At 45.6% G+C, this 26,235-nt stretch overlaps 1 protein-coding gene across 2 annotated transcripts in view; it reads left to right on the plus strand.

Annotated features, from left to right (window-relative positions):
* Nucleotides 1-26,235, plus strand: part of MLXIP (MLX interacting protein) — a 966,103-nt gene that overhangs the window by 801,282 nt on the left and 138,586 nt on the right. For both annotated transcript variants that reach the window (XM_069214925.1, XM_069214926.1), the window contains exons 9-10: nt 7,565-8,180; nt 23,103-23,224. In XM_069214925.1, coding sequence (XP_069071026.1) covers nt 7,565-8,180; nt 23,103-23,224 — 738 coding nt within the window. The remainder of the gene's footprint in view (nt 1-7,564; nt 8,181-23,102; nt 23,225-26,235) is intronic.

A 26,235-nucleotide genomic window follows, 5' to 3' on the forward strand; every position in this document is an offset into this window, starting at 1 on the left:
GAGAGTGTGGGGGCAAGATGTCAGTTACAGATCCTCACTCCGACTATCTATGGTGTTTGAGCTCCGACCACGACGTCTCGACTTGCGATTCATGTCAACACATGAATCCGAAGGCCCTCAAAGAGCGTGAGGCCAAGTTATTCATGGCAAAGTCAAAGAAGAAGGAGAAACATCATAAGAAGTCTTCTTCGCCAAGGTCTCACCGGCGTCATTGAGACTCCCGGCGCCGTAGAGACTCACGACGTCATTCCAGCAAGGAGTCTCGTTCGAGGTCACCTTCGGCTCGACGTCGGAGGACTTGGGAGGTCAGCCCCACGGTCACGCCGCATCCATCGACGCCGTTGCCCTCTCCGGCGTCACCGACTTCGCCTGGTCAGGCGTCGGTGATTGAGGTGGTGCAGCCTCTTGTGTTTTCTCCGGCGTCGCAGACGTCGAGGCCGGCGTCGGGGTCGCCCTCGATCCAGGCACCCCAGTATCCGGCTTTTCCCACTCCTGGAGCCGATAGTACCGCGTTTCTTAATGCAATGTATACCATCTTTCAGCAGATGGCTCCAGGAGCTGCTCCGGCTGGTCCTTCGGGGCCCTTGGCCTTTTCGTTGGGTGATCCTGCGCCTCTTCGGCCGGCACCCTTTATGCCCTTTCTCCCTTTTGGGAATGTGGGCTCGGCGCCGGTGGCCGCTCCGGTGGCTTCGGATGTTTCGGCCCCAGAGGTTGCCCTTCCGTCGAAGTCAGGATTTTGCCCTGTGACTCCGGTTGGTCCATCGGCTCCAAGACCTCGTCCTCCGGCTCCTACCTCGGCGCCGAAGCTGCCTGTGGCGCCGGACGCGGCGTCAGATGCTTCTGGAGATCGGCGCCGTTCTTCGACGTCGGCGGAGGCCATGTCGACTCCGCGTATCGAGGAGAGACTTCATTCGAGGAGGCGTGCTCTCCGTCTTTTAGAAGAGCAGGAGTACCAGCGAGTCTTAGAGGAGGGAGAGATTGAGGACTCTGGAGACGGACTACATGGTCTGGATACAGCCAGTGGGCTGGACACTTCCCCTGAGTGGGACCTTTCATCTCCAGGGGAATATACGGAGGAGGCTGCTTCCTTTCATGCTGTGGTGAGGAAGGCAGCGAGCTTTTTGGACCTGCCTTTGCCGGTGGCAGAGGCGAAGCAGAATTTGCTGACAGATGTATTGCATCCGGCCTCTGCTGCAGCTGAGCCTCTCTTGCCCTTTAATGAGGCTTTGCTGGATCCGGTGTTGGAGGTGTGGAAGAAGCCGGTGTCTTCCTCGGCCGTTCATAGGGCTGTGGCCAGGAGGTATCGAGCTGCACCATCTGACCCTGGCTTTCTCTCTAGACACCCTACGCCGGAGAGCTTGGTGGTGCAAGCCTCCTGTTCCTCAAAGTCAGCGCCTGGTTCCTTCCCGACAGTGCCTGGAGACAGAGACTCCAAGAAACTGGATGCGCAGTCCAAGAAAATATTTTCGTCATGCAGTTTGGCGTTGAAGGCCACCAACGCAACGTGCATTCTGGGGAGGTACATCCATGCTCTGATGGATGATATTTCGTCTTCATTTACGGAGCTCCCCCAGGGTCTCTTGGATGTGGTCTCGGACGCCCAGGCTGCCGCGACCCAGATTATCCAGTCTGGGCTGGACACGACCGACTCGGTGGCCAGGGCGATGGGCACGGCTGTGGTGGCAAGAAGACAGGCCTGGCTCCGAAACTCAGGGTTTTCTGCGGATGTGCAGTCGACCCTGCTGGACCTCCCGTTTGATGGGGACAGACTGTTTGGAGCCAAGGCAGATTCGGCCTTGGAACGATTTAAGGAGAGCAGAGCCACAGCCAAATCGTTAGGACTGCAAGCTCCTTCTTCCTCCGCCTCTTCTAGATTTTTCAGGAGGTTTCGGGGATTTGGGCGTGGCTCTTCTTCCTCTTCCTTTCGGGGGAGGTTCGAGCAACCCGCCTCTTCCCTCCCCTATAGGTCATTTAGAGGGAGGGGGAGGGGTGGGGCCCGTACCAGAGGAGCCTCTCAACAGCACTCTGCCTCTTCCTCGTCCTCTGGAGGGGTGCAGCAGGGGAAGCAGCCTTAGGCTTCCACCGTTTCCCACTCACTCCTCTCCTGTAGGGGGAAGATTACAGCATTTTCTCCACAAGTGAAAGTCTATCACAACGGACACTTGGGTTCTCGGCATTGTGGGGAAAGGCTACGCCCTTCCCTTTCGGGAGTTCCCGCCCCTCATCCCGCCCCGCCCATCTTATTGTTCAGAAGAACACCTCCTGTTGCTAGAACAGGAGGTTCAAGTCCTCCTTTCAAAGGGCGCTGTAGAGTTGGTCCCAGAGCAGGAAAGGGGTCGAGGTTGTTACTCAAGATACTTCCTGATTCCCAAAAAGGATGGTCGGTTGAGACCAATCCTGGATCTGAGGATCTTGAATTGGTTCCTCAAACAGGAAAAGTTCAAGATGCTGACCCTAGCACAGGTGCTTTTGGCGTTGAACAAGGAAGATTGGATGGTGTCTGTCGACTTGCAGGATGCTTACTTTCATATCCCGATACTCAAGTCGCACAGGAAGTATCTCCGGTTTGTGGTAGGGTCGCAGCACTATCAGTTTGCGGTCCTCCCGTTTGGTCTTACTTCAGCACCTCGAGTCTTCACAAAGGTGATGTCAGTGGTTGCGGCGGAGCTCAGAAGGAAGGGGATAGCAGTATTCCCTTACTTGGACGACTGGTTGATCAAAGCCAAGTCCCCGGAGCTTGTGTCGCATCATCTGCAGTCAACAACCCAGTTGTTGTTCGACCTGGGCTTTTCGGTGAACGTGCCCAAATCTCACCTGGAGCCCTCTCAGCGCCTCCTGTTCATAGGGGCAGTACTGGATACAACATTGAGTCGAGCCTTTCCTCCGCCTCAGCGGATTCAAGATATTTAGGAATTGGTTCCAATGTTTCGAAATGGAGCGGTAGTTCCAGTCCTCAAGGTCCTTCGTCTGCTCGGTCTGTTCGCCTCCTGCATTCTGTTGGTCACGCATGCTCGCTGGCACATGAGGGCTCTTCAGTGGTGCCTCCGAAGGCAGTGGTCTCAACACAAGGGAGATTTAGAAGGTACTGTCAAGATCTCCAGAGATGCTGTTGTGGAATTGAAGTGGTGGATTGCGGGCAACAATCTTTCACAGGGAAAGCCGTTCGCGCAGTCGCCACCAGTGGCCACGGTCATAACGGATGCTTCCACCCTAGGATGGGGAGCTCATCTGGGGGATCTGGAGATCAAAGGGCTTTGGTCTCCAGAGGAACAGGTGTTTCATATCAATCTGTTGGAGTTACGGGCTGTATGTCTGGCTCTCAAGGCCTTCCTCCCATCCCTTCGTGGTCAGTCGGTACAGGTCCTGACGGACAATACTACCACGATGTGGTACATAAACAAACAGGGAGGAGTAGGGTCGTACCTTCTCTGCAGAGAAGCTCTTCGGCTATGGTCCTGGGCAAAGGACCATCAGATTTGCTTGGTGGCAAATCATCTGGCCGGGGTCTTGAATGTACGTGCGGACAGTCTCAGTCGCCAATTCTCGGCAGACCACGAGTGGCGTCTCCATCCAGATCAGGTCTGTCTAATCTTCCAGATATGGGGGTTTCCTCGGATAGATCTGTTTGCCACTCTAGAGAACGCGCATTGCCCGTTATTCTGCAGCCTCCAGTATCCGATGCAGGGAGCGTTGGGGGGCGCGTTTCAGATAACCTGGTGCGACCAGTTGCTTTACGCGTTTCCCCCCATACCCTTGATTCCTCGAGTGTTGAGGAAAATTCGCCAAGACCGGGCCCAAGTCATCTTAATAGCTCCGGATTGGCCAAGGAGGGTATGGTACTCCGACCTTCTCCAACTCTCACTGTGCCCTCCGCTCCGTCTCCCTCTCAGGGCAGACCTCCTCTCGCAGTCGCAGGGGCAGGTTTTACACCCCAACCTCCAGAGTCTGCACCTACATGCTTGGAGATTGAACGGGGCAACCTGAGTTCCTTCTCTCTCCCACCTGATGTAGTGGATGTTATCTTAGCGGCCAGGCGACACTCCACTAAATCTATCTACGCTAATAGGTGGTCTAAATTTGTTATGTGGTGTGGAGAGAGACAGATTGATCCCTTACATGCTCATCTGTCACATGTTTTGTCTTTTGCACTGTCTCTAGCGCAGAAAGGTTGTGCAGTGGCTACCATTAAGGGTTATTTGTCGGCCTTGTCAGCCTTCATTTGTCTTCCAGACCAACCATCGTTATTTAAATCCCCTATTGTTCTCAGATTCTTGAAAGGTCTTCTGAATCAATATCCTCCAAAACCATTCGTTATGCCTCAATGGGATTTGTCCTTGGTCCTGACTTTCCTTATGGGGTCCCCTTTTGAGCCTATGCATTCTTGCCCCTTAAGGTATTTGGTTATTAAAACAGTATTCCTGGTAGCTATAACATCTGCAAGGAGAGTGAGTGAGTTGCAGGCCTTATCGGTTAAACCCCCTTATATAACGTTTTATGGGGATAAGGTGGTGTTGAGGACCAAGGCTGCTTTCCTTCCGAAGGTTGTTTCACCCTTCCATTTGGCTCAGACAATCACTTTGTCCACGTTTTATCCTCCGCCTCATCCTTCAAAGGAGGAAGAAAGACTACATCGCCTGGACCCAAAAAGGGCGTTGAGCTTCTATATCGACAGAATGAAGGATATCAGGCTGGAGGATCAGCTGTTTGTCGGATACGTGGGCAAGAGGAGAGGAAAGGCAGTCCACAAGAGAACACTCTCCAGGTGGGTTGTTCTTTGCATTAAAATCTGTTACTCTTTGGCAAAGAAGGATCCGCCTGAGGGCATTAGAGCTCACTCCACCAGAGCTAAGTCGGCCTCTTCGGCCTTGGCCAGGGGTGTTCCTGTGGTCGACATCTGCAAGGCCGCAACTTGGTCGTCCCTTCACACTTTTGTGAAACATTACTGTTTGGACTCTGAGGTCAGAAGGGACGGTCATTTTGCACGGTCAGTGCTGCAGGATTTCTTGGTTTGACCATTTAGGCACCCACCGCCGGGCGTGGTACTGCTTTGGGACTCTATTCATTAGGTGAGGAATCCACAGGTAGTTGTATCCATCAGAAGAACGAGTTACTTACCTTCGGTAACGATTTTTCTGGTGGATACATTAGCTACCTGTGGATTCCTCACGGTCCCACCCGCCTCCCCGTTGCCTTTTTGGTCTCTCCAAGCAATCCTTGAGTGTGCTCCTTTTGGTCTTCAAAGTTGCAATACATTTTGCATATATGATATTTGTATATATGTGTATATTTATATATAAATCTATATATATTGTGTATATACATGATTCGTATGTATAAATATATTTATTTGTTTAAAAAAAAAAAAAAAAAAGGTTATATTAAATCTACAGCTATTTTATTGCAATGTTGTGTGATTTACAATATTAAGAGATGTTGCTTTGCTCTTTCATTACATTGGGTTATTATTATTCTCATGCACGTAAAAAATGTTGGTACTGTCATCGGCACGTCGGCGAGGACCTCTTATTGCCTGTATGACGTCAGACGGCGTCGCGTGGGCTAGAGTGACGTCCTCGTCGACGTGCAGAGACTAGTAAGAAGATTTCCGTTGAATGCTGGCGCCATGGGAGTATTCATTAGGTGAGGAATCCACAGGTAGCTAATGTATCCACCAGAAAAATCGTTACCGAAGGTAAGTAACTCGTTCTTTAGGGGCAAGGGTGGGGGTTAGAGTAGTTATAGGTTTTTGGGGCAGGGGTGGGGTAATTTTAGGTTTTATGGGCTGTGGTGGGGAGTGGCAGTAGTTTTGGGGTGGAGGGTCTGGGTAATTTTAGTTCCTGGTGTGGGGGTCTGATAGTTTTTGGGGCAGGGGTGCGGGGTCAAGCTAATTTTAGTTTTTAGGGGCGGGGGTCAGGGTAGTGTTAAGTTTTAGGGGTGGGGCGGGGGGACACGGTAGTTTTAGGAGTGGGGTGGGGGTTCAGGGTAATTTTAGTTTTTAGGTGGGGGGGTGGTGGTTCAGGGTAGGTTGGTCTGGGGGACGCATGTTGGAACCGTGCATGCCGTTTCACGCATGCCTTTACCAGGCATGCCTTTACAACCAAAAAATTTTGTTAAGGCATTCGTGGTAAAGGCATTAGTGGTAGCAACGCGGTCGTTGTTCTGACCGCGTTGTTCAGGCATCCGTGGTTCCATCCTATATTCATTTTGCAGTGGTTAGCTCACTTTCTAAGTGTAGTACGAGAGGTGGTTTGCCCTGCAGATGGACACCACTCAGCTTTGCAATTAATAGAGTCAAACTTGAGGCATCCACTTAAGCAGCTGCAGGATCTCCTTTTCAATGTGTAAATTATTTGCTTATGTATTTTCTCATGTTGCTATGATCTTGAAATTACTGTTATCCAGGTATTGCTTTGCGCTTCAAGTCCTTGAGCTGATGTGGTGACCTGGCTAGAGCGGTGATCTAGCAGTAGCCTAGCAGCGGACAGACTGTTCTCCTGAAAATACCTAAAATAGCACAATTTTCGCATGTAAATAATGTTTCTTTCTACAGTATTGCATCCTCAAACTGCATGCTGTCTTAAAAATGTCCTCCATATTTGCAGAATGTGGCTTGAAAAAGTATCCTATAATTTAAACCTCTGATTGGCTTCGCTCCTTTTTTCTGCCAAGTCTCTCTCTCTGCCCCCTCCATCCTCTCCATGCCTCCTCTCTCTGAGCACAACCTACTTTGTTGCATGCATATTTGCCTTAATCTCTGTTATTGTATTTCTGCAGATTGCCAACAACTCATTTACAAGATCACAAACTTTACTCCTTCCTCTAATCCTCTAGCTCATCTTCTTATCCCAGCAGCCATGAGCATGAGCCCCCTGCACCAACCACTAAGAAGCTAGAGTGAATGCATGAGCTGCTTTGCTTGGGCACACAAAACTAACTCCATTAGCCAGTAATAATCAATAATAATGGACTAACGACTAATCGTGGGTTCTGGAGCAGCAGGATGGGGTGGTAAACACTATGTATATGCAATTACAATTAGAAATACAATTGAAAAGTGCTACCCAAACGAATGGAGGCTTGGGGATCCAGGGGTCCCAAATAGCAACTATCTTCAGGCAGCCCAGCTAACATACCTGGTTTAATGTTGTGACACCGAATCATAAATAAGATGGTCCTTTTCCGATCAATTGATCTTAGGACGTCCTGAAATACATGGATTCGGGCCTGTATTCTTCTCTGAAAAGAAAAGGAGCATTGGCACTGCGGGATGAAGTGCGTCTGGAGGAGGGGCTGACATCCATTACCTCGCCAGTAACTCTGACGTCTCCCCACATTCCCAGGAGATGCGTTTTTTAGATGGTGGGAGCAGGGGTGTAAGCACATAGGCGATTTAACTGACCTAAGAGGTAAAATATAATTTGCACATAAATCAAACACGATTTTGGCCTACCTGAGAACAGAAAACTATTGAACTGGTATTCTGAGTTCTGCTGGTATTGTGAAAATATATATTGCATATTTTCTTCAGGAGCTTTTAATTTTGCAATGTTTCTCTTCTTTCCAGTCTCCAGTTATATCAAGCAGCTCTGCCTCCAGCAATCTCCCATTGGTAAATTTTGATGATGGATTGATTACGCCGCCAGGCCCTGTTGTTTCCAGTATCGCCGATATCAGAAGAGAGAGAAGTTCTAGTGTTGGCAGTGCTGAATCTGTAGTCCAGTCCTCTTTAAACTCGTGTGAGAAAGTACTGCCAGCATTGCATTCGTCATTACCACAACTTCAGGCTGCTTCTCTGTTACAGAACAGAACTGCTTCATGCACAGCACCTCAAAACTCTGGCTTGAGCTGCCATATTTCATTTGGTTCTCCAGCAAGTGAAAGCCTTGCCTCGGATGATTCTTCTGTTATATCACACACAGCCACTGCAACTCCCACCCACAATGCTGCTACTTTTACTCAAAACAAAGACCTGATGCTTACCTCTCAAGCACAAGTGCCTTGCAACATATCCCTGCAAACTACTGTGATAAAACAGCCACCAGGACCACCAAAACAAAGAAGCTGTTCGACTTCCCTGTCAAATGCAAATTCTGGAACAAGGCTCAAACAGCAAAAAATTGTGCCTGCTCCTCATCCTGAGACTGTCTCTTTAGTGTTAAAAAATGCCTTCATTGGGACAGGTAAGCTGGTGCTATTGTGTTTCGGTTTGACTTTTAATTATACAAGCAATTTATTTAGTAGAGTTTGTTACCGTAGAATACATTGCATATTATACATACTCTATGGTATTCCCAAGCGATGAACCTTCCACTGAGTGTCAGAAGTGGATAACTACTTCTCACAGTAGTTAATAAAACTCATTTCATGTACATTATCATGCATGGTTGCACCCCTCAACCCTAACCAGTTATTTTACGTTTTTCTATAGTGCTACCATACTAGGTAAAAGCGATGTTAGCACGTAGTACAAAAAACAGCTGTTGTGCGATGCAAACATTGCTTCCCAATAACCAATTTCAACAACTGTGTTAATATAGAGGACATTAAATGCATCATAGTTAACCAAATGTTCATAGTTCTGTGTCAATGAAGACATTACACACAACTCTGAAATCAGAAGGTGAAAGTAGGTAACAAAGGCCCAAGGCAGGACTTAATTTCTGTCCAGGTAGAGGCAGAGTAATAAATAGAGAATAACTAAGGAAAGAAAATAAAAGAAATCGCAGTGCTGAAGATTATATGAAATGGAAGCGATAGGAAGTTCAGAAAATGCGAGGTAGTTTATAAGAGTGGTGAAGCATAAAATGGATTGCATTGTTAAACCTGACGGAAGCTCTAAAATAAAGCGTGTCAGGCGAGGCGAGAGATAGATTATGAAAGAGTTCAACATGGGAGGTAGTCAAAGGAAGGGTAGAAGCAAGAGAGGAATTAAAGACAGTTTACTCAGTTATAATGTTTGTGCTGATCTGATTGGTTAAGAACATCCTTCTATCATTGTTAGCGATTTGGTAGCACTGGGCTACTGTTTTGTACTGTCTCGTGTGAATTAAGAGCAAGTGATACCTCATACCACATGAAATACATTTTTTTTTTTTTACATGTGGATTGAAGAAGTAAGTACAGGAGCTGACTTCAGTCAGTGAGGAAGCGAGCCACCCTATTCAAGGACCTCCACATAGCAGTCTCCTTCACTGATTATAATTATTGTGTTCTACAAACCCCCTAAAAAGTAAAAGTACCTGTTGCTCTGAAGGCATACTTTACATTTCTGATGCAGATTCTGCTTCTGTAGGATATTCCCAAGGCACCAGACCGGACCTAGAAACTTTTCATAACAGTGCTTCCACATGCCGCTAGGTGGCATTCTTTGGCTCTGGGTTGACTTCGTTCTGCCACCAAAGTGATGGAGCAGAGCTGCATAAAAGCGCCACTCCGTGCAGACGTCAGTTCCTTTCTTTCTACTTTTTTGAGCACAGATTCAGAGCTCCATTCCTTCTTTCGTTGGTATTCCACAAACTTACAATCTCAGAATCTAGTGTGCAAGGGAACAATGTCCCCAACTAAAACTACATGGTTTGAACAATAGCATGATTGTAGAAAAAAGTTAGTAATGGACCCCCACTAAGTAGGCCTTAGGTGTTTGAGCTTGAGGCATGACTCCCAAGTCGTGTGATGAGTGCACCCTCTTACATCTGAATGCGTTGCAGGATAGTCAAGCAAAGCAGCACATCACCGAACATAGGAAAAAGTCACAAACCTCACATATTTCCACTCCCAAGTCGAGAGCACAGATCCTCTCCTGATCCTGCAACAGGTTGTCTTCGCAGTGGAAGTCGTCCAGTAAGTTGAAGTCAAAACTGAAGAAGTAATATACAAAGCAAAGCAGGAATCAACTCCATACCATCCTTCTTGGTCTAAAGAGAAGTCACCAGGGTGTTAATGAGCTACTCTAACTTGCTCCAGATTGAGGAGCCAATTCCGCAATTGATCCTGATGCACCAAAGCAGGTTATGACCTTTATGGAGTTGATGCTGCACATTTTGGCATCCTTTCGGCCCTCTCAGGCATGCCTTGGGGTCACAAGGATCCGCAGGGACCTCCAGTCAGGTTACTGCTGGGGGATCCATCCTCTGTGCCATCTGAACCTGTCTAGGGTTCTACACCAAGTTTGGTGCAGATTCCTACTTTGTTTCAAAACCTGTGACTTTTCCTCTTTTGTTGATGGCAGTGCTGACTTTGTTGGCACCAGAGCTGGATGCAGTGCCACATCCGAAGTCAGACCTCGAGCTGAGTCTGTGTCGACCTTGACCAAGGTTTCACTCTAACATAGATGACAATGGTGATAAAAAAGGATGACTTCCCCCACATGATGGCAGTTTATACATGGATTTACAGAAGGTCAGTGTTCTTAACACTTCCACTGAAACAGGGCTGATTTTTTTCCTTCAGTCGCCAACAAAAGAGTGCTTCCTTTTGTGATAATTTAATGTGCAGCGGAGGTTCTGGACCTACCAATGTCTTTTGTTCAGGTTAAAACAAATGTTCTCTCAGAAGTCCTGCAACCTGGGCCTTCTTCCTCAGGGCTCTTACTCTCATTCAACACAGCCCTATCTGACCCTCTTACAGGCACTTGATCTAAGGCTCGCTCTTGCCTACTGGTGAACAGGCAGGTGGCCAGACAGTACAGACCAGAGCTTGGTGACCCTTATTTTCTTATGTAGCACCCTGCTCCTGAGAGATTGGTGACCCAAGCTTCCACCAGCAAGGTGAATCCTAGGATATTCCCAAGGATCCCCTCGGGCAGGGAGTCTAAATGGATTGCGGCGTTCAGAAAAAGCAGTTTGCCTACTAGGCTGATACATGCATGTCCCCTGGCACATGGCCCACAAAATGTTTCCTGCGGTCCTGGAAGAATTTAGAGCCTCCTATGTTCAGACCATTTAAGATGTTCAAGGCATAGCCAAATACATTTGTGCTGGCCAGGATACTACTGAGTGCTTGAAGGGAGCAGTCGTCACAAGGTGTAGTGCTCTGTCCCCATGCATGGATGAGATGTACAGGTTTTTCAGGAGATGTGCAGGCATCACTTATGGACATGCCTTTCAATTAATTGTGCCTTTCGTCAAAAAAACTGATTAATCCTTAGGATGCTTTAAGGAAAGTTGGTGTGCTTTGGGCCTCAGTCTATGCCAGATGCTTTTTCATCAATTTCACCTTTACCGAGGCTACATCAGATGGTTGGTGTACAGATGCCATTGTTAGATTGTTTTTTTCCACCAGTAGGTTTGGTCGGATAGCGACAGAGTTCCATGCGACTTTGGCACACTTGTTTCTTCTCAGCACCGAACAGTCACAGAACAGTTTTTTCTACACCCCAGTACTCACTTGACTTCATCGACAGTCGAATGTTCAAGTGAATTTTCACTTAATCGACCGAAACGTCTGCTACATGTGCACTCCTTCTCCTGCATCAACGAGAATGCTTGCTTGGCTCCGGGTGATGGAAGGGAAGAGTGAGAGACTTTTCCATAAGGGCCCATGGTGCAGAGCAAAATGTGCATATTCAGACAAACACAGTTTCTGCAACCTCTGTGTGTGTGTCTGGAGCACAAAGAATAGGATTGCACAGCCTGCAACCTTTTCAAGAACAAAAAGACCCTTTGCTCTTGGCGGGACTGACATCTAGCACACAACATGGAGATAGCCGCAGAGGCCGAATTCTCAGTGGAAGAACAGCAGGTCAGCATAGGTGGAGAAGAGGAGTAAAAAGAGCAAAAAGGTGGCGCCATCTTGTGCAGCCCCCACTACGTTGCGTCAGTTGACTGAGCATTCCGAAGAGGAGGATCGAGATGAGCCATCACCACCGAACATACGACTCTTCAAGGAGCCTACACCTATGGGTTCTGGCCCCAAGACAAAGACCACTACAAGGGCTGTGAGTACCCAGGGCTATCACACCCGTGTAATTTTGGAGCCATAACCCCACTACCATCTTGATGCACCACAGTCCACTGGCTCCTGTCAACACTGAAAGTGCGCCATGGGGCCAAGACAGGACAATAAATGTATCGATCCCAATTGGGCACCAGGCCACAAGGGCAAACTAGGAGGGGAGTAATAGCTCTCTAACCCACACCAGCATTTGGTCCTGTCCAAGCCATTGATGCATGTGCAACCCTCAATGTCATCGAAACTATTAGCGCCATGCACCACCTTGGTGCTTTAGAAGCTGTCTGAGCCGAGCAGGCACAAGCCGGTGACTCACGCAAGCCATGAGCGCCAACTCTACTGCTGGCTCCAAAAAACACATTGATTTCAAAGACAATGACAAAGAACATCGACGCTCCACTGGAGTATCACCCAAAAAGTCACACACGGAGCAGTCACCGGCAAGGAAGAGTTCTGAAAAACAGAAAACCAAAAGTACAGAAGACCCTGATTTGGAGGAGAATATCTTTGAAAACCTCCAAGGATGTATGCAGAAAAGACGAGCTCTTGAGGTGCAATCAGCAACAGGCAAGATGAACATTAAAAGCAAGAGGCCAGACATTGAGCGACCTCAGCCACCAATGAAGAAAAAAGCTGTTGCGCATAAAGCTGCCAGCCTTATGCTATTAGAGACAACACCACCCCCTGGATCTATATCACCCGTGTCCACGCACTCACAGGATGTAGACGGTAGAAGTCCTACATAATACTCTAATGGCGATGAGTTTCAGGAAGGGCACCCAGACAGTCCCAGTCTTTGAGAAGAATATGATATAGATCTGAAAGACCCTAATATAGACGCACCTGTACCAGTTAAAGCCTCATCTCCAGATGGCACTTCATCATATCACGCAGGCATGTTTGGCTGTGTATTTCAGGGTTTAAACCTGAGACGCAGCAAAAGCTACTTAAAGTCCCATTTGATGGAGAACCTCTCTTTGGCTCAGAGTTAGATACCTAATTAGAAAAAGTCTAAAAGAACACAGAGACCACAAGGTCCATGGGTGCATTGTAGACAACAGCCCCTCCATAGGTCCCAGGGCAGAGATGTGGCCAAAACCACCTCAACTGACAACCAGTCCTACCAATGGCAGCAACAAACTTGCCACCAACAGGGATGAAACGTTTTTACAGAGAAAGATACAAGGGTGGTAACCAAAGAGGCAAAGGGACCACTGGAAAGGGGCCCTTCGCCTCAAAGCAGTGACTCGCCTCACATTCCCCCTCACATTCCCCCCAATCAAAAAACACCTGTCGGGGAAGATTACAACAGATCACCATATATGGCCAGAAGTATCTTCGGACCAGTGGGTGCTGCCCAATCTACAGCAAGGATACAGCCTAGACCTTACTTCAAACCCTCAAAACCTACCTCCATGCAGAAAAAGCTTCAGCCCTCGCCAACTCCATCTTCTCAAATGGGAGTTAAGAGCACCCCTTTTTAAAGAGCTGTAGAGCCTGTCCCAAAGCTGCACCTGAGCAGAAAGGTGTATTCCTTTTACTTTCTAATATCTAAAAAGGACGGACACTGAGGGAGATACCAAATCTTCAACGTCTCAACTGCTACATTTTGTCAGAATACTTCCACATGGTGACACTGCAGAATGTGATTCCACTGCTAGTGTAGTGACTTCTTGGCGGCACTTGACCTGAAGGATGCTGATTTTCATATCCCCATCCATCTGGCACATCGCGGTTACCTGAGGTTTGTTGTAAGTGGACATCATTACCAGTTCAGAGTTACCTGTTCAGGGTGACAACAGTACAACGAGTAGTTATCAAATGTCAGGCAGTCTTAGCAGCACATTTAAGAAGACACAATATTCATATTTTTCCATACCTTGGAAATTGGCTGATAAAGAGTCCAAGCTTACAAAGGTGTCTACACAAAATGTAGACCCCCCATTAATATGTTACATAATTTGGGGCTCACAATCAATGCCACCAAATTCCACTTACTGACTTTCCAGATACAGCCATATCTGGGATCAATTCTAAATTCTGTAACAGCCAAAGTGTTCCCCAATACCCGGAGGGTTTTCAGTCTCCAGAATCAACTGGCTGTTTTTCAGCCACATCGTCGACTGCCAGTCAAAATGGTGATGCGTCTTCCGAGCATGATGACTTCCTATATAGCCATTGTCCCACATACCAGTCTTCACATGCATTCACTGTAGGAGTGTCTAGCATCTCAGTGCTCACAAGCAGAGGGCATTTAGAGCATCTGGTGTTGATTTCTCCCAGGGTCCATTGCTCATTACAGTGGCGGAGTGCAGACAATCTCTTCAAAAGCAGACCATTTACAGACCAGATTCTGCATGTGACTCAACAGCTGCATCCCTCATAGGATAGCGAGCACATAGAGGGACATGACTGTCCAGGGCTTGTGGACCAGTCACCAACAAACGCTATACATCAGTATTAGAACTCATGGCGATTCAGTTAGCTCTGAAAGCTTTTATTGCCAACATTTCCCACAAAGTGGTCCTCTTCAAAACAGACAACATGGGGGGGACCAGGGTTGCGGTCACTCGATCAAGTTGCCTCGCCTCGCACAGGAGATGTGGAATTGGTCCATTCACCATCACATCTACCTCCTGGCAGAATATCTCCCCGGATTGAACAATTCAGTGTCACACCAACTAAGCAGGACACAGCAACAAGTCCACAAGTGGGAACTCCACCCTGAGTCCTCCACCACGATTTCCAGCATTTTCAGGGGACGACAGACATAGACCTGTTTGTCACTACAGAAAATCCAAAGTGCCAAAACGTTTCCTCTGGGTATCTCCGGCAGTCCAAGGACTATCATTGAATTGGTCAGGGATATTTGCTTATGCTTTTCCGCCTCTCCGACTCATTTCATACCACGTTGGGAAAATCAGACAAACCTCTCTCAAGATGATTCTGGTAGCTCCAACATGGCCCTTGGTACACAAAACCTTGATTTGTCCCTAGTACCTCACAAGAGGCTTCCCAAAACCCTGAACCTTCTCATTCACAGAAACCTCATGGTCAGACATCCCAATCCCAAACAACTCAACCTCACAATTTGGCTCCTGAAGTCAAAGTTTGGTTAATGACAGTTGCCTCCAGATTGTATGGACATTCTTAGAGAAGCAAGAAGACCCACCACTAACACCTGTTATGCAGCTAAATTGAAAAGTTTGTCCACTACTGTCTAACTCAGCATGTAGACTCTTGTGCCCCTACTATGAAACAGCTGGTATGCTATTTATTACACTTAATCCCATTTAGCATACACTTCCATTATATTGCAACTCACTGCTGTTCAAAACAGAAAAGTCCCTTATTCACATACCTGTCATTAATGCATTTATGGAAGGATTAAAAAGAGTAATTCCTCTAAGGCCACCACCAGTCCCATCTTGGAATTTAAATGTTGTACACTCTAGGCTAATGTCAACACCTTTTGAGCCATTACATTATTGTCCATTACAGTTTTTGTCATGGAAGGTTGCCTCCCTTGTTGCTATCACTTTACCTAGAAGAGTTAGTGAAATACATGGTCTTACATTCAGGTTTTAACTTATAAGGTACGACTGAGGACAAACCCAAAGTTTCTTCTTAAAGTCATTTCACTTTTTTACCTGAAGCAGATAACTGATTTGTCTGTCTCCTTTCCAAAGCCAGAGACAGGTGCAGAGAGAGCACTTCATACATGTGATGTCAGAAAAGTGTTAATGTATTATATTGCTAGGACTAAACCATTTAGAAAATCACAACAGTTGTTCATTTCTATTACCAATCCTAGAAAAGGAAACACAATTTCCAAAGCAGGCATTGCCAGATGGATATTTAAATGCATGGAAATATCTTACATTAAAGCCAAGAAAACATTGCTGACAGTTCCAGAGGCAAATTCCATTAGGAAGAAAGTTATTTCTATGGCCTGTCTAGGCAGCATTCCTGTAGCTGACATTTGCAAGGTAACTACATGGATAAATCCATACACGTTTACTAAACATTGTGTGGATGTCCAAGCAAGACAAGCTCTTATCGGACAAACAGTACTAAAAACATTATTCTGAACATTTGCACCATCAAATGCCTAAAATTACAGCGAGAGGAGAACTGCTTTACAGTCCATGAAAAGCATGTGTATGTGCAGCCAACACATTATATGAATGGAGTATGTTGCTTAACCTGTAAGCATCTGTTTGTAGTGTGTAGTGCTGCGGATTCACTTGCCTTCTCCCCCACCCCAGTAGGTGTTCTTTGGTGTCGAATTTTTATAGAGAATACAGTGTATATTGTTATGTACATATAATTTATGCTTATACATATAGTACTTGATTTTTCCCACATCTTCAATAACTCCATCCTCACTCGCCACAATGGTGAGAAACATACACTATCTAATGATGTTGCTGTTGATTATGCACATTTGTTCGTAGAAGAGGTGACTCAAAGTCATGTCAACATTAAAAGACTCTTCCAGAAAAACAAGTTGTAGAGTCTGAGCCCAACACTAGATAGCAGGAATGTGCATAGTAGGTGAATCTGCAGCACTATACGCTACAAATAAATGCTTACAGGATAACTTGCATACTTCTTTTATAGATATTTTAATGATATGGACAGTATTTTTAATTACTCTGTCCAGTGATGGATTCAGCTTTACATTCCATTTTCTTTTCCTTCTATGACTTCAAAGTGAGAGGATTTATGTGACAGTCATGCTGGCTACTGGGTGTGTGCTTGAGGAAGGCTGTACGATGTTATTTTCTTTTCTAGCACACAACAAAATGTCTGTAAATGAACTGTGCAGACATTTTAGAATTATCAGAATTAGAAAATCACCTATGAAGCACATTTTTTTAGGTAATTCTCAAGTGTGGTGGAAACAAATATTTGGAAACAGTCAAAACAAATCAATGCTCTAGGTAATGACATTTCCACACATTATTGTTTGTGTGCTGTATACTTTTATCAGTAAAACTATATGTCTGTGCAAGTGTAATGGTCATTTCAATTGAAGATGTGTTGTCTGTAATGGCAGTAAGTTACTACACCGTTCATACTGCACTTTGCCTCACTCCATTCTACTATGCACCACTCCACACCACTGCAGTCTACTCTGCACCACTCCACACTACACCACTTATCTCCACACCACTCCAGAGTGGGCCACTGCACTCAGTTCTGCACCACTTCACTCTGTGCCTCTCTACATAGGCGAGACCTATTGGCTTAGCCAATGATTGTTTTTTAGTATTGGCCATTGTTGTTTATTGATTAGAAGTACAGGGCTTGCAAGCCATAGCTATAAGTCAAATATTCCCCATATTTTAGATCTTTATATGCATATGTAAAGTTTGTACTGGGAATTCTTCCAATGCAAGTATCACCATCCTATATTCTCCAGGGTTTTCAGTTTCCAGAAATACCCTGGTTTGGTGTTGGAGGGATTCACTGTCTACTGATCAACCCTGGACCCAAATGTAGCAGCTACCCCATGGACAGAAAGGGCAAATTTATGTTTTTTTTAGGCCTAGTTTTGTTATTTATAGGGTATTCTGGGTAAGAAAACGTCCTGGGATACACTCAAGCCCCACCACTCTGGATTTCCATGTGCCTCTAATTTTCAGAAATGCCCAGAGTAGGTAGGGTTTGGTGGGGGCCGGCCGACTCGAAGCCTGGGTTCTTAAGTCATCGTCCTTGGACAGACAGAATGGGTCACCATATTCTGCCTCCCCATAGGTGCAGAAAGACTGTCTACTGCCTAAGCTGCTAGCAAATGCCTGATACCAAGATAGTCCTGTGCCCTACCCCATTACTTTTCCCTCTTTTCTACCTATGGGTCTGATGGGCATGCTGCCTCCTGTGCTGGGCAGATTGGTAGTTAATGTCCTGGAAGTCTCTGTCTAGGGTTTAGGTTTTTTTTTTTAGGGGGGGGGGGGTCCTGATTCCAGGATGGGTTGACCTTTCACTCATATCCCTATGAGTTTTCACCTATCTGCCCTCTTCAGTGGGGGTGCAGGAAGCCCACAAGACCACCAGGAAAAAAGTGAGAAAAGGAAAGGCATGCAGAGGTTGCCCATCATGGCACTGTGCTGCACCCACACCCAGCAAGAACCAGATAGTCTTCCTTCCCCCTTGGGAATGGGCAGATTGGTGGGTTCACCCCCAGTCTTCCTCCCACAGCATGGCAGATACCCAAGAGATGCCAGGGATTGGTATCTAAAAAAAGAAATGTTTGGGGTAAAAGCCTACTTTTGGCAATGGGCAAAAACCCCGGAGCACCATATAGTCTTTCCCCTGGAGGAGGCAGGATGGGGACGTTAACCCCTCTCTTTTGGCCCTTAGGTGAAGACTAGGCCCAAAGACACTTGCAGTGCAGTATGCCTGCAATAGTTGAGCTCTGGACTCTGAGAGGGGGCCGAAAGACTGTCTTAGGCCATGGGGTTTGGAAGCATGTGCAAGTGCCCTACCACATTCCTTTTTTATTTATTTTTATGTATTCTTTCCCTGGTGTCTAGCGGGCATACCGCTCTACTGGTACGAGTCAGATTAGGGGTGTAATAACAAAAACTAACCATGATTTCACTTTAACCTTGGTTTTGTTCAAAGAATTTCTGGGTTTATTTGATCATATACTGCCTCCAACTTTCATGAAATTATATCCTATTCCACTATGCACAGCCTTTGGTTGTGTGCAATTTAGGTTGGTTGCAGGACCTGGGCTGAGGCTAGGCTCTACACCCAAACTGCCATGTGAAACCTTCAGCAGGGATAGGTGGCAGGGCAACAACTTCCAGCAGGGGGCCAGCCCAAGATTAGATAGGCATGGTATTTGATCATGCGCTGCTGGGATCGGTTAACCTCAGCATGTCCAACATTTAACTAGCCATTTGGCCAATGCTTTTATTTATTTATTTATTTTGCGTTTCACATACCTCAGTTTGGGTTCACAAACACACACACGTTTGTGGGACCTTGTTGGGACATTGATTGCAATGTCTGCAAACTCTGCAGGAGGTCTCTCATGTGATTACAAACTTGTGTTGGTTCACGGACCAGGAGCTAGGGTGTGCTAACCTGAGAGGGGGCCCAACATGGACCTTGGAACCTTGATGGGCTTTGTTGACTTCCAGAGCTGTGCTAGGGTCCACAGTTCTGCCTCAGGCCTGCAAAGCCTTGCTGCAAATTTTACTTTTCTTTTCTGTTGATATAAGTGGGTCATCCCTTTGGGCCACCCACCTGAGGCTCAGGGAATGCTTCCCACTTTTTATTCTTTTTATGCAGACCTCTAAGGCAAAGCCCCAGCGTCCTGAAATGGTGGCTGCACCAGGTCTTTTTCTGTTGCAGGCAGTCATAGCCCCTGTCTTTAGGTGCATGGTCCTTTAATGGGCGACCGGAGAAGGAGCTCCCTCATCAAATTATCTTTGTTTACATCTTATATTTAGGCTCTTGGAAGGTCTGCGAACCAAGGTTGATAGACCTCCATGGACTACCAATGCAGATACCTCCTACTTTTTAATTGCTAGCTTCTGAAACTACTGGTGTGATTTACACCAAATCAAGCAAATGTTCTCCCTTCAGTAAAATTCTGTTTACATTCCAAGTTTTGTGTAAGTTAGTGTAGTGATCTCAGGTGCCAGGAGCAAGAACATATACATGTGACATACAGTGCATGTCTGCTGCAGGGAAAAGGGAGCAATGGACTTGCCAAGCATCCTTATGTCACAAACCTGCGATCCAGTATAGAAGCACAGAATCCTTGTGTCTTGGTCACCCTCAGGGTTTGACAGTCCATGCTTTAATCCATGATTGCATTAATGTTTCCAGAAGTGTGATACCTTGCCTTCCCAACCAGCTCGGTCAGCAGCTGCAGTGTCACCCTCACCAGGGGCGGTTATGCACACCCATTAATCACTATCCATGATTCCCTTGGAGGATACCCCACACTATAATATACCTGCCTATATTGTCAAAAAGGGTGTGTGTGTGTGAAAGACAACAATGGGAAAATATTTCTTAAATACAATGAACACTACTCTTCAGCATCTGGTGAAGCCCACATGTGGGACTGTCCACACAGCCATTACATTCCAAGGACTTGGTACCTAGGACATGAGTCTCCTGCACCATGACCACTTCAACCGCACCATTTTAAAATAATTTCTAAATTCTTCTAATGCAGCTTGCTATTTTCTGAACCACTATATTAAAGCCTTGAAAATTTGGGCTACTGTCCATTAGGAAACTCTGGTTACGCCACTTGATTTTTCTTACTCTGTTCCAACCTGACTCTTCTGCCAGGATTTATCCAATTCTCCATTATGGGATCTTCATTGAAATCAGTCTCCTGAATTAGTACCACCTATATGTTGTGTCCTGGAGAAATTTGTGAAATGATATTGTTAATGGATATCAGCTGCTACATATTCCTTTAATGAAGATTGTGATTCCTTACTTGACTGTTCCCTGGAGCAGACTTATATAGAAATGTGTCTTTAGCCATATCTTTTCACATGCAGGAAATGGTGCTGTTAAGAGTTGACAGTGGCATCATGTGGTTCCCAAAGAAATGACATGTCAATTGGTTATATGGCGCCATGCACAACTGTGGTGTCCCTTTTGTTTTTTCCACAACCATACATATGCAAAATGCACTACTATTTTGAATTTTTCTCAACTGTTTTTCAACATGTTTTTTTTTTTTTTCTGTATTTTTTTGATATGTCACTACTGCAGTATTAGCGTTTAAAACCTTGTGTGTGACCCTGCACATGGTGGATGAAATTGGGGGAATGAGCATGACCTAATGTTATATGACCCCCTGCCAACCAATATTTCCAAAGGACATCAGAGAAAGGGAGGCCATACTGTGAAGGAAAAGTCCAAAACTATTTCCAGGTCCCTCTCTAAGTCCAGGTGTTCTTTCTCAGAAAGGGCACAAGAAATGCTAAAAAAAAAAAAATACTCCTCTCAAAATACTCTTGATCTGAGCCAGTTTCTTTGGCTCAGCCTATTCCTTTTGGATTATTCTACACCAAGAGTTTCTGCTGAACAAATTGAGGCATTCAGAAAGGCAATCTACAGATCTGTATTGAGGTCAGCATTGCAAAAACATCTCTCAGTTCTGGACCTTCTATTTCTTTCGGCTCATCCTTATCCACAGAGTGTTAATTCAAGCTTCTAAAAACTATAAGCAAGTAACAAGATAAGGTTTTATGTTCGGCAGTCCGCTGCCCATATGTCCGTGACTCCCAGACCTTGGTCGGATTGTTGAGTGTTTTGTAGAGTGTACATCACAGTGATTGCCTTCCCATTTCTGTGTTAGCATGCCCTGTAAGGGTCCGGAAATAGCAGACTCTCTTTGCTCCTGTCCCCACCACCAGCTCACGGTATGCAACATGGCATTATATGTAAGAAAGTGACCTGCCTTTATCTTGTAAGTTTCACATACATCCTGAAATTTGAGCAAAGTGCCCTCCACAGACATGTCCCCGACACGCTTCACTCTTGCCTCCAACCACGGCTGCGTGTCATGTGTCAGCATGACCTCTCTCATCTTGAGTAGCACCCACAATGATAGCTGTGGAGCATATGGGGGGGACCTGCACTTAGACTGTCCATAATTTGGGCCCTCAAACCAACCTCTAAGAGTGGGCGTTAGAGCTTATAAATTGCAACTCTTTTCCTGGCAAACTCCCATATCAGGTGTTCCCTGAAAAAAGGTGTATCCAGGAGCACTGGTAATGCTGCAAAAAATACAGTAATCAGGGCAGCAAATACTTATTTAAAGAGCAGTGGTAAGATGGTTTGGTACCTCATAAAATACAATGCAAAGCAGTTTAGATACAGTGGATGCAGTGGTTTGCTTAGTGGGATTCAGGATTGTTCTTCATAGGGATAAATGACTGATGACAACTGTTTTCTCAAATGACAGAGAATCGCAAAGCCACAAGGCATTTAATAACCAACATATTTTCTATGCCAAGGTGAACACATTCTTAGAGAAATTTAAACAAATCTATGCTACAGTAATAGCTTTAAGAATGGCATCTCCTGCTTAGAAGTTCAACAGGTGTCACCATATATTTTGAAAGATGGCCACCAGTTTGTGAGGCAGGTAGTCCCAATAACAAACACTGATTTCACAACAATTCCCTCATCCTTAGAAAAGTGAAGGTTAGGTATCTTTCCTGTGTCTTCTCCTACTCCACTCTGACAGCTACAAAACCAAACCACTGATTCCTTTTCTGGAATTGGGGCATTTGAGGCCAATTGGGATTAGGGTGTCGGTGTTTCTATGGGAGTGCCTGGAGACTACATCAGCCCAGAGTCTTGTATGTCATAGAAAATAGGGTAATGTTATCATCCTATAATTCTATGGATTGTGTTTGCTGATCTGATTTATTCAGGGCGTGCAGTGTGTGGATTGACAGTCAAAAAAGCTTCCTTTGCGTGTGCCATAGCACGTCATACACTTTGCACCAGATGAAGCTAATTACGGTCACCTTGAAGGCAGTGAAATTTTTTGGCAAAACATGGAGCCTTCCTGTCACATAACCTAGTAAGGATATAAGTCATGGAACCAGAGGGTGTGGGAGGCATAGAGCCTCAGAACAGTAACAGGATTGTGGGGGTCTAGCTATCAAGTAGAAGGGTGGTGATAGTGGTTGTCAGAAGAATCGCTAATATGGTCAGCACATGGAGCCAGGAGAAGCAGGTTGGTGTGGCCAGCCGTCTCAGCTGATCATCATCTTCTGAATCTGCTTTTCTATTTGTAGAGTATATTGTTTACATTCAATATCAATATTTTCATGGGGACTGTCCACACTTAAATAACTCTAAAATCTCACTTCTGAAAGCGACAAATGAATTGTAGTGGACTGGCATGGTACTACACACCCTGAAAACCAAGGTTATGAACAATGTTTTACTCCCCATTTACTAATGAGTCATTGAACTGTTGTAGTGTGGTAGCTGTATAACACCACATGGCTTAGGGTTCCCACCACCAAGGACATTTTAGTGTGCTTTCATAGTTGCAGATAAGTAAATAATTATTAACCTTTATATCTCTATAATATCCCTGATGTACCCATCTGAGATTGACTAGTTCTATACTTATTTTGCAGCTGCCTTTCAGGGACAACCAGGTGCTCTGATTGTATCCCCAACACAAGTACAAAAAGATGGTATTTTAACTCAAAATATTGCCAAATCTAATGTTGCAATTGCTCCTGCTGGAACTAGAAGGGTAAGAATAGATTATGAAACTTGTGATTTAAATTTTTTGTTGTAATTGTTTGAATTTATGAAACATGCTCTTTTTTAACAACTTCCTTTGTTAACTTTTTTGATCTAAGCAAACAAAACAAATGTACCATAACTTTGCCGTTTTAATGCTTCACTCTAGCAAAAATGTTCATGAATTAATCTGGCAGTACCCAAGGATATGATGAGAAAATCAAGCATACAAGTTAAAATTGGTATTATAAACTCCTTGAGGTGTTAGAGAGACAGTAGAATGTTAACTTTCCCTGATATTTGACCAGTTTGGAAGAGCTAGTGTGCTGAGCGGCCAAACCAGTGACCATAGAACATCCACGAACACTTATGAAACAGGATAGATAAAAACACTTGGTGCCGTGCACCAAGGATCCAAAAGTAAGGTCACCAACTCGAATCAGATGGCATGAGCATTTTTCCCCCTGCAAGAGACAAGTAGTAGAAAGCTGCCTCAGCCTCCGAAAGGGTAGAGCTGTGACTGCCTTCAAGTGTGCTGGATAGGGACACTGACCTGAGGCACAGTCTAAAAAATGCTTCCTGGAGGTTTTGTGGTTTCTTTCTTGTAGTCTCTGTAACAGGGTAAACATCTGAAAAAAAAGAGCAATCTCATGATCATGTGTGATACTCTCCATATGATCCATCTCAGAACTGTATCTTGATATGTTTATTCCGTGTTCACTCTCAATATCACACCTATTCCTCATAAGTACACAGGCTAAATGTCCTACAGTAGTCCTTTCTCATTCCTCAAGAATGTCTCCGTAGAAGTTCTCAGATTATATTCCTATGCAGTGACCTTCCAAGCTGCCTCTCTAGCCTATTTTCGTCCGATACCACAGTCTTGAGAAAGCAGGACTGGAAGATGATGGCAGAATCATTATTCTTCTGGGTGGCAGTGGAACGTTCAAGCTCCAACTTGGTTCTCAAGAATTTTTGAAACTGTCTCTAAGCTAGCCATTCCAGATGCCATTCTAGGTTTGATGCCATCTACTTTTGTATAGAGGTAGTTGTGAAGCAGTTAATCCTTGTCCCCCAAGGCTACAAATGTCATCTCTCTAGGATCCCTTTATTGTATGATTAGCACCACCACCTTGAAATCTGGGATGGAAATATGAGCCATTGAGCCTGGGCCTCGTTAGATTCCTGCTGACACTGACTCTGCTGTTCTGCGGCAGAACTACGTAGGCTCTTCCATAATCACAATGAGAGGTGAGAATGCATCGCCTTTCTACCAACTTTCTTTGTGGAGCTCTGGGGCTTTGATACTCCAGGCATATGTACACAAGGTTGGATTGTCTGCATTGTCAGCCTTCCTTGATGTCAATTGAGAAGGCGAGATAAGGCCAATTCTCCTTCACAGATAATCACCTTCCAATAAAAAGTGTCTGAATGTAAGCCTGCACCCACTGGAGCGGTTGGTGGTCTGCTTTGGGGGCTGCAGCCCATCACTACTTATTTGAGCCCCCAGCAACCTCTCACAGAACCCCTCTTCCACAAGTGCATATAGTACAAAGCACCATGTGTTGTCTAGCAAGAGCAAAGACCTGTAATGAGTCATTGCTATATTTCTCTGGTTTGGACTTGCTTTGTTCAAATTTACCACCCAGAAAAATAGCACAGCATCTCCCACTCTCCTGTTTTGGTCAAAAGAGACAGAGTCTACCATGATAGAGCCTTAAACTGAGGCAGATATTCTCTTTGCATGGAGCTAAGATAGACCATGATCTTTTTTTCCTCCTTTTATTTAGATGACTCAGACTCAATATTTTTATATAAACCACACCACTTCATAATATTGTTAGTTCCATAAAATGGAAATGCACGTCTATATTCCTTTTTAATTGTTTATGCTGTGCTACTTTTTTGTCCTGTGTCTCTTTCCCATCTGGTTGGGGAGCCTCTTTCGCAGCAGGCTGGATAGAAACTGCCCGTACTTTTGAAAAAAAGGAACCTTCCAGGCTTCACCCTTTTATGCTTACAAACTGGTATACTTCAGTACCTGTTTTTCAACAGTGTTACAGTAACAACTATTCCACCAAATTGCCTTATTTATGGCATTCCTACTGGCAAAGAGATTTGTGGCATGCTGTCGGGGAAGAGGGTGATCACCTAAATACAAGCAATGGCTGGACTCCTTAATATATTGCCAGGAACAAAGTGAACTCTGTGCACCATTAATGCCACTTCGTTTTGTCCCATGGACATTTAGAGCTCCAATCAGAACTATTCAGCAGCGGCCGCCGCAAATCTCAAGAAGAGGGATGGGGTGGGATAAAAAATGTTTTTAAAAACGTACCTGTTCCCGTCTCCGCCGTGTGCCGCCTGGCTCCTCTGCCCTTCTTCTGGTGTCCCAGCAGCACAGGCAGCACAGGCTAAAAGTAGCATAAGAGTGGCGCCAGGATTGGTCTGATTGGCTTGTTCTGCCGCTCAGACAGTGCACTGGAAACTGTGCAGTTTCTCCAACTCAGTTGTCTAGCACAGCCGGGTTGGAGAAACTTAAGTGCGCATGTGTGTTTGACCAGCCTGAGACGGCCGGCCGGCCACACACACATGCGCACTTAGAAGTGCACAGACTCCACTCCCACTCCCGTGGCCCAGCCCCATCTTTCACATGCTCCTGGTTTAGCCAGTGGGGTGACACTCCTTCGCCATTGCAAAGTAGCCACCCCTGGAACTATTTACTGCACACTGACTCATAGAGGGTAAGGGCACGGGTTGACTCGAGCAGGGAAGGTGGACTGCACATCAGTGCCTGGAGGTATCTGTTCATACCACATTGTTGAATAATAGTTGGATTTGCTTGTTGGCGTGCTACCCCATGTTCACTGTGTGATACTACTCCGCACAGACTTGATATGACTGCAGGTGGACCACGTGCAGTGCGAACTGTTCCCATGGTGACGTCTAAGTGCTGGGGCCAGGGAAGAATTTGAAATATAACATGACAGGAGAAACCTGTGGGCCAGGGAACATACATTA

This window comes from Pleurodeles waltl, chromosome 11 (genome assembly GCF_031143425.1).
Source record: "Pleurodeles waltl isolate 20211129_DDA chromosome 11, aPleWal1.hap1.20221129, whole genome shotgun sequence".
Lineage (NCBI taxonomy): Eukaryota > Metazoa > Chordata > Amphibia > Caudata > Salamandridae > Pleurodeles > Pleurodeles waltl.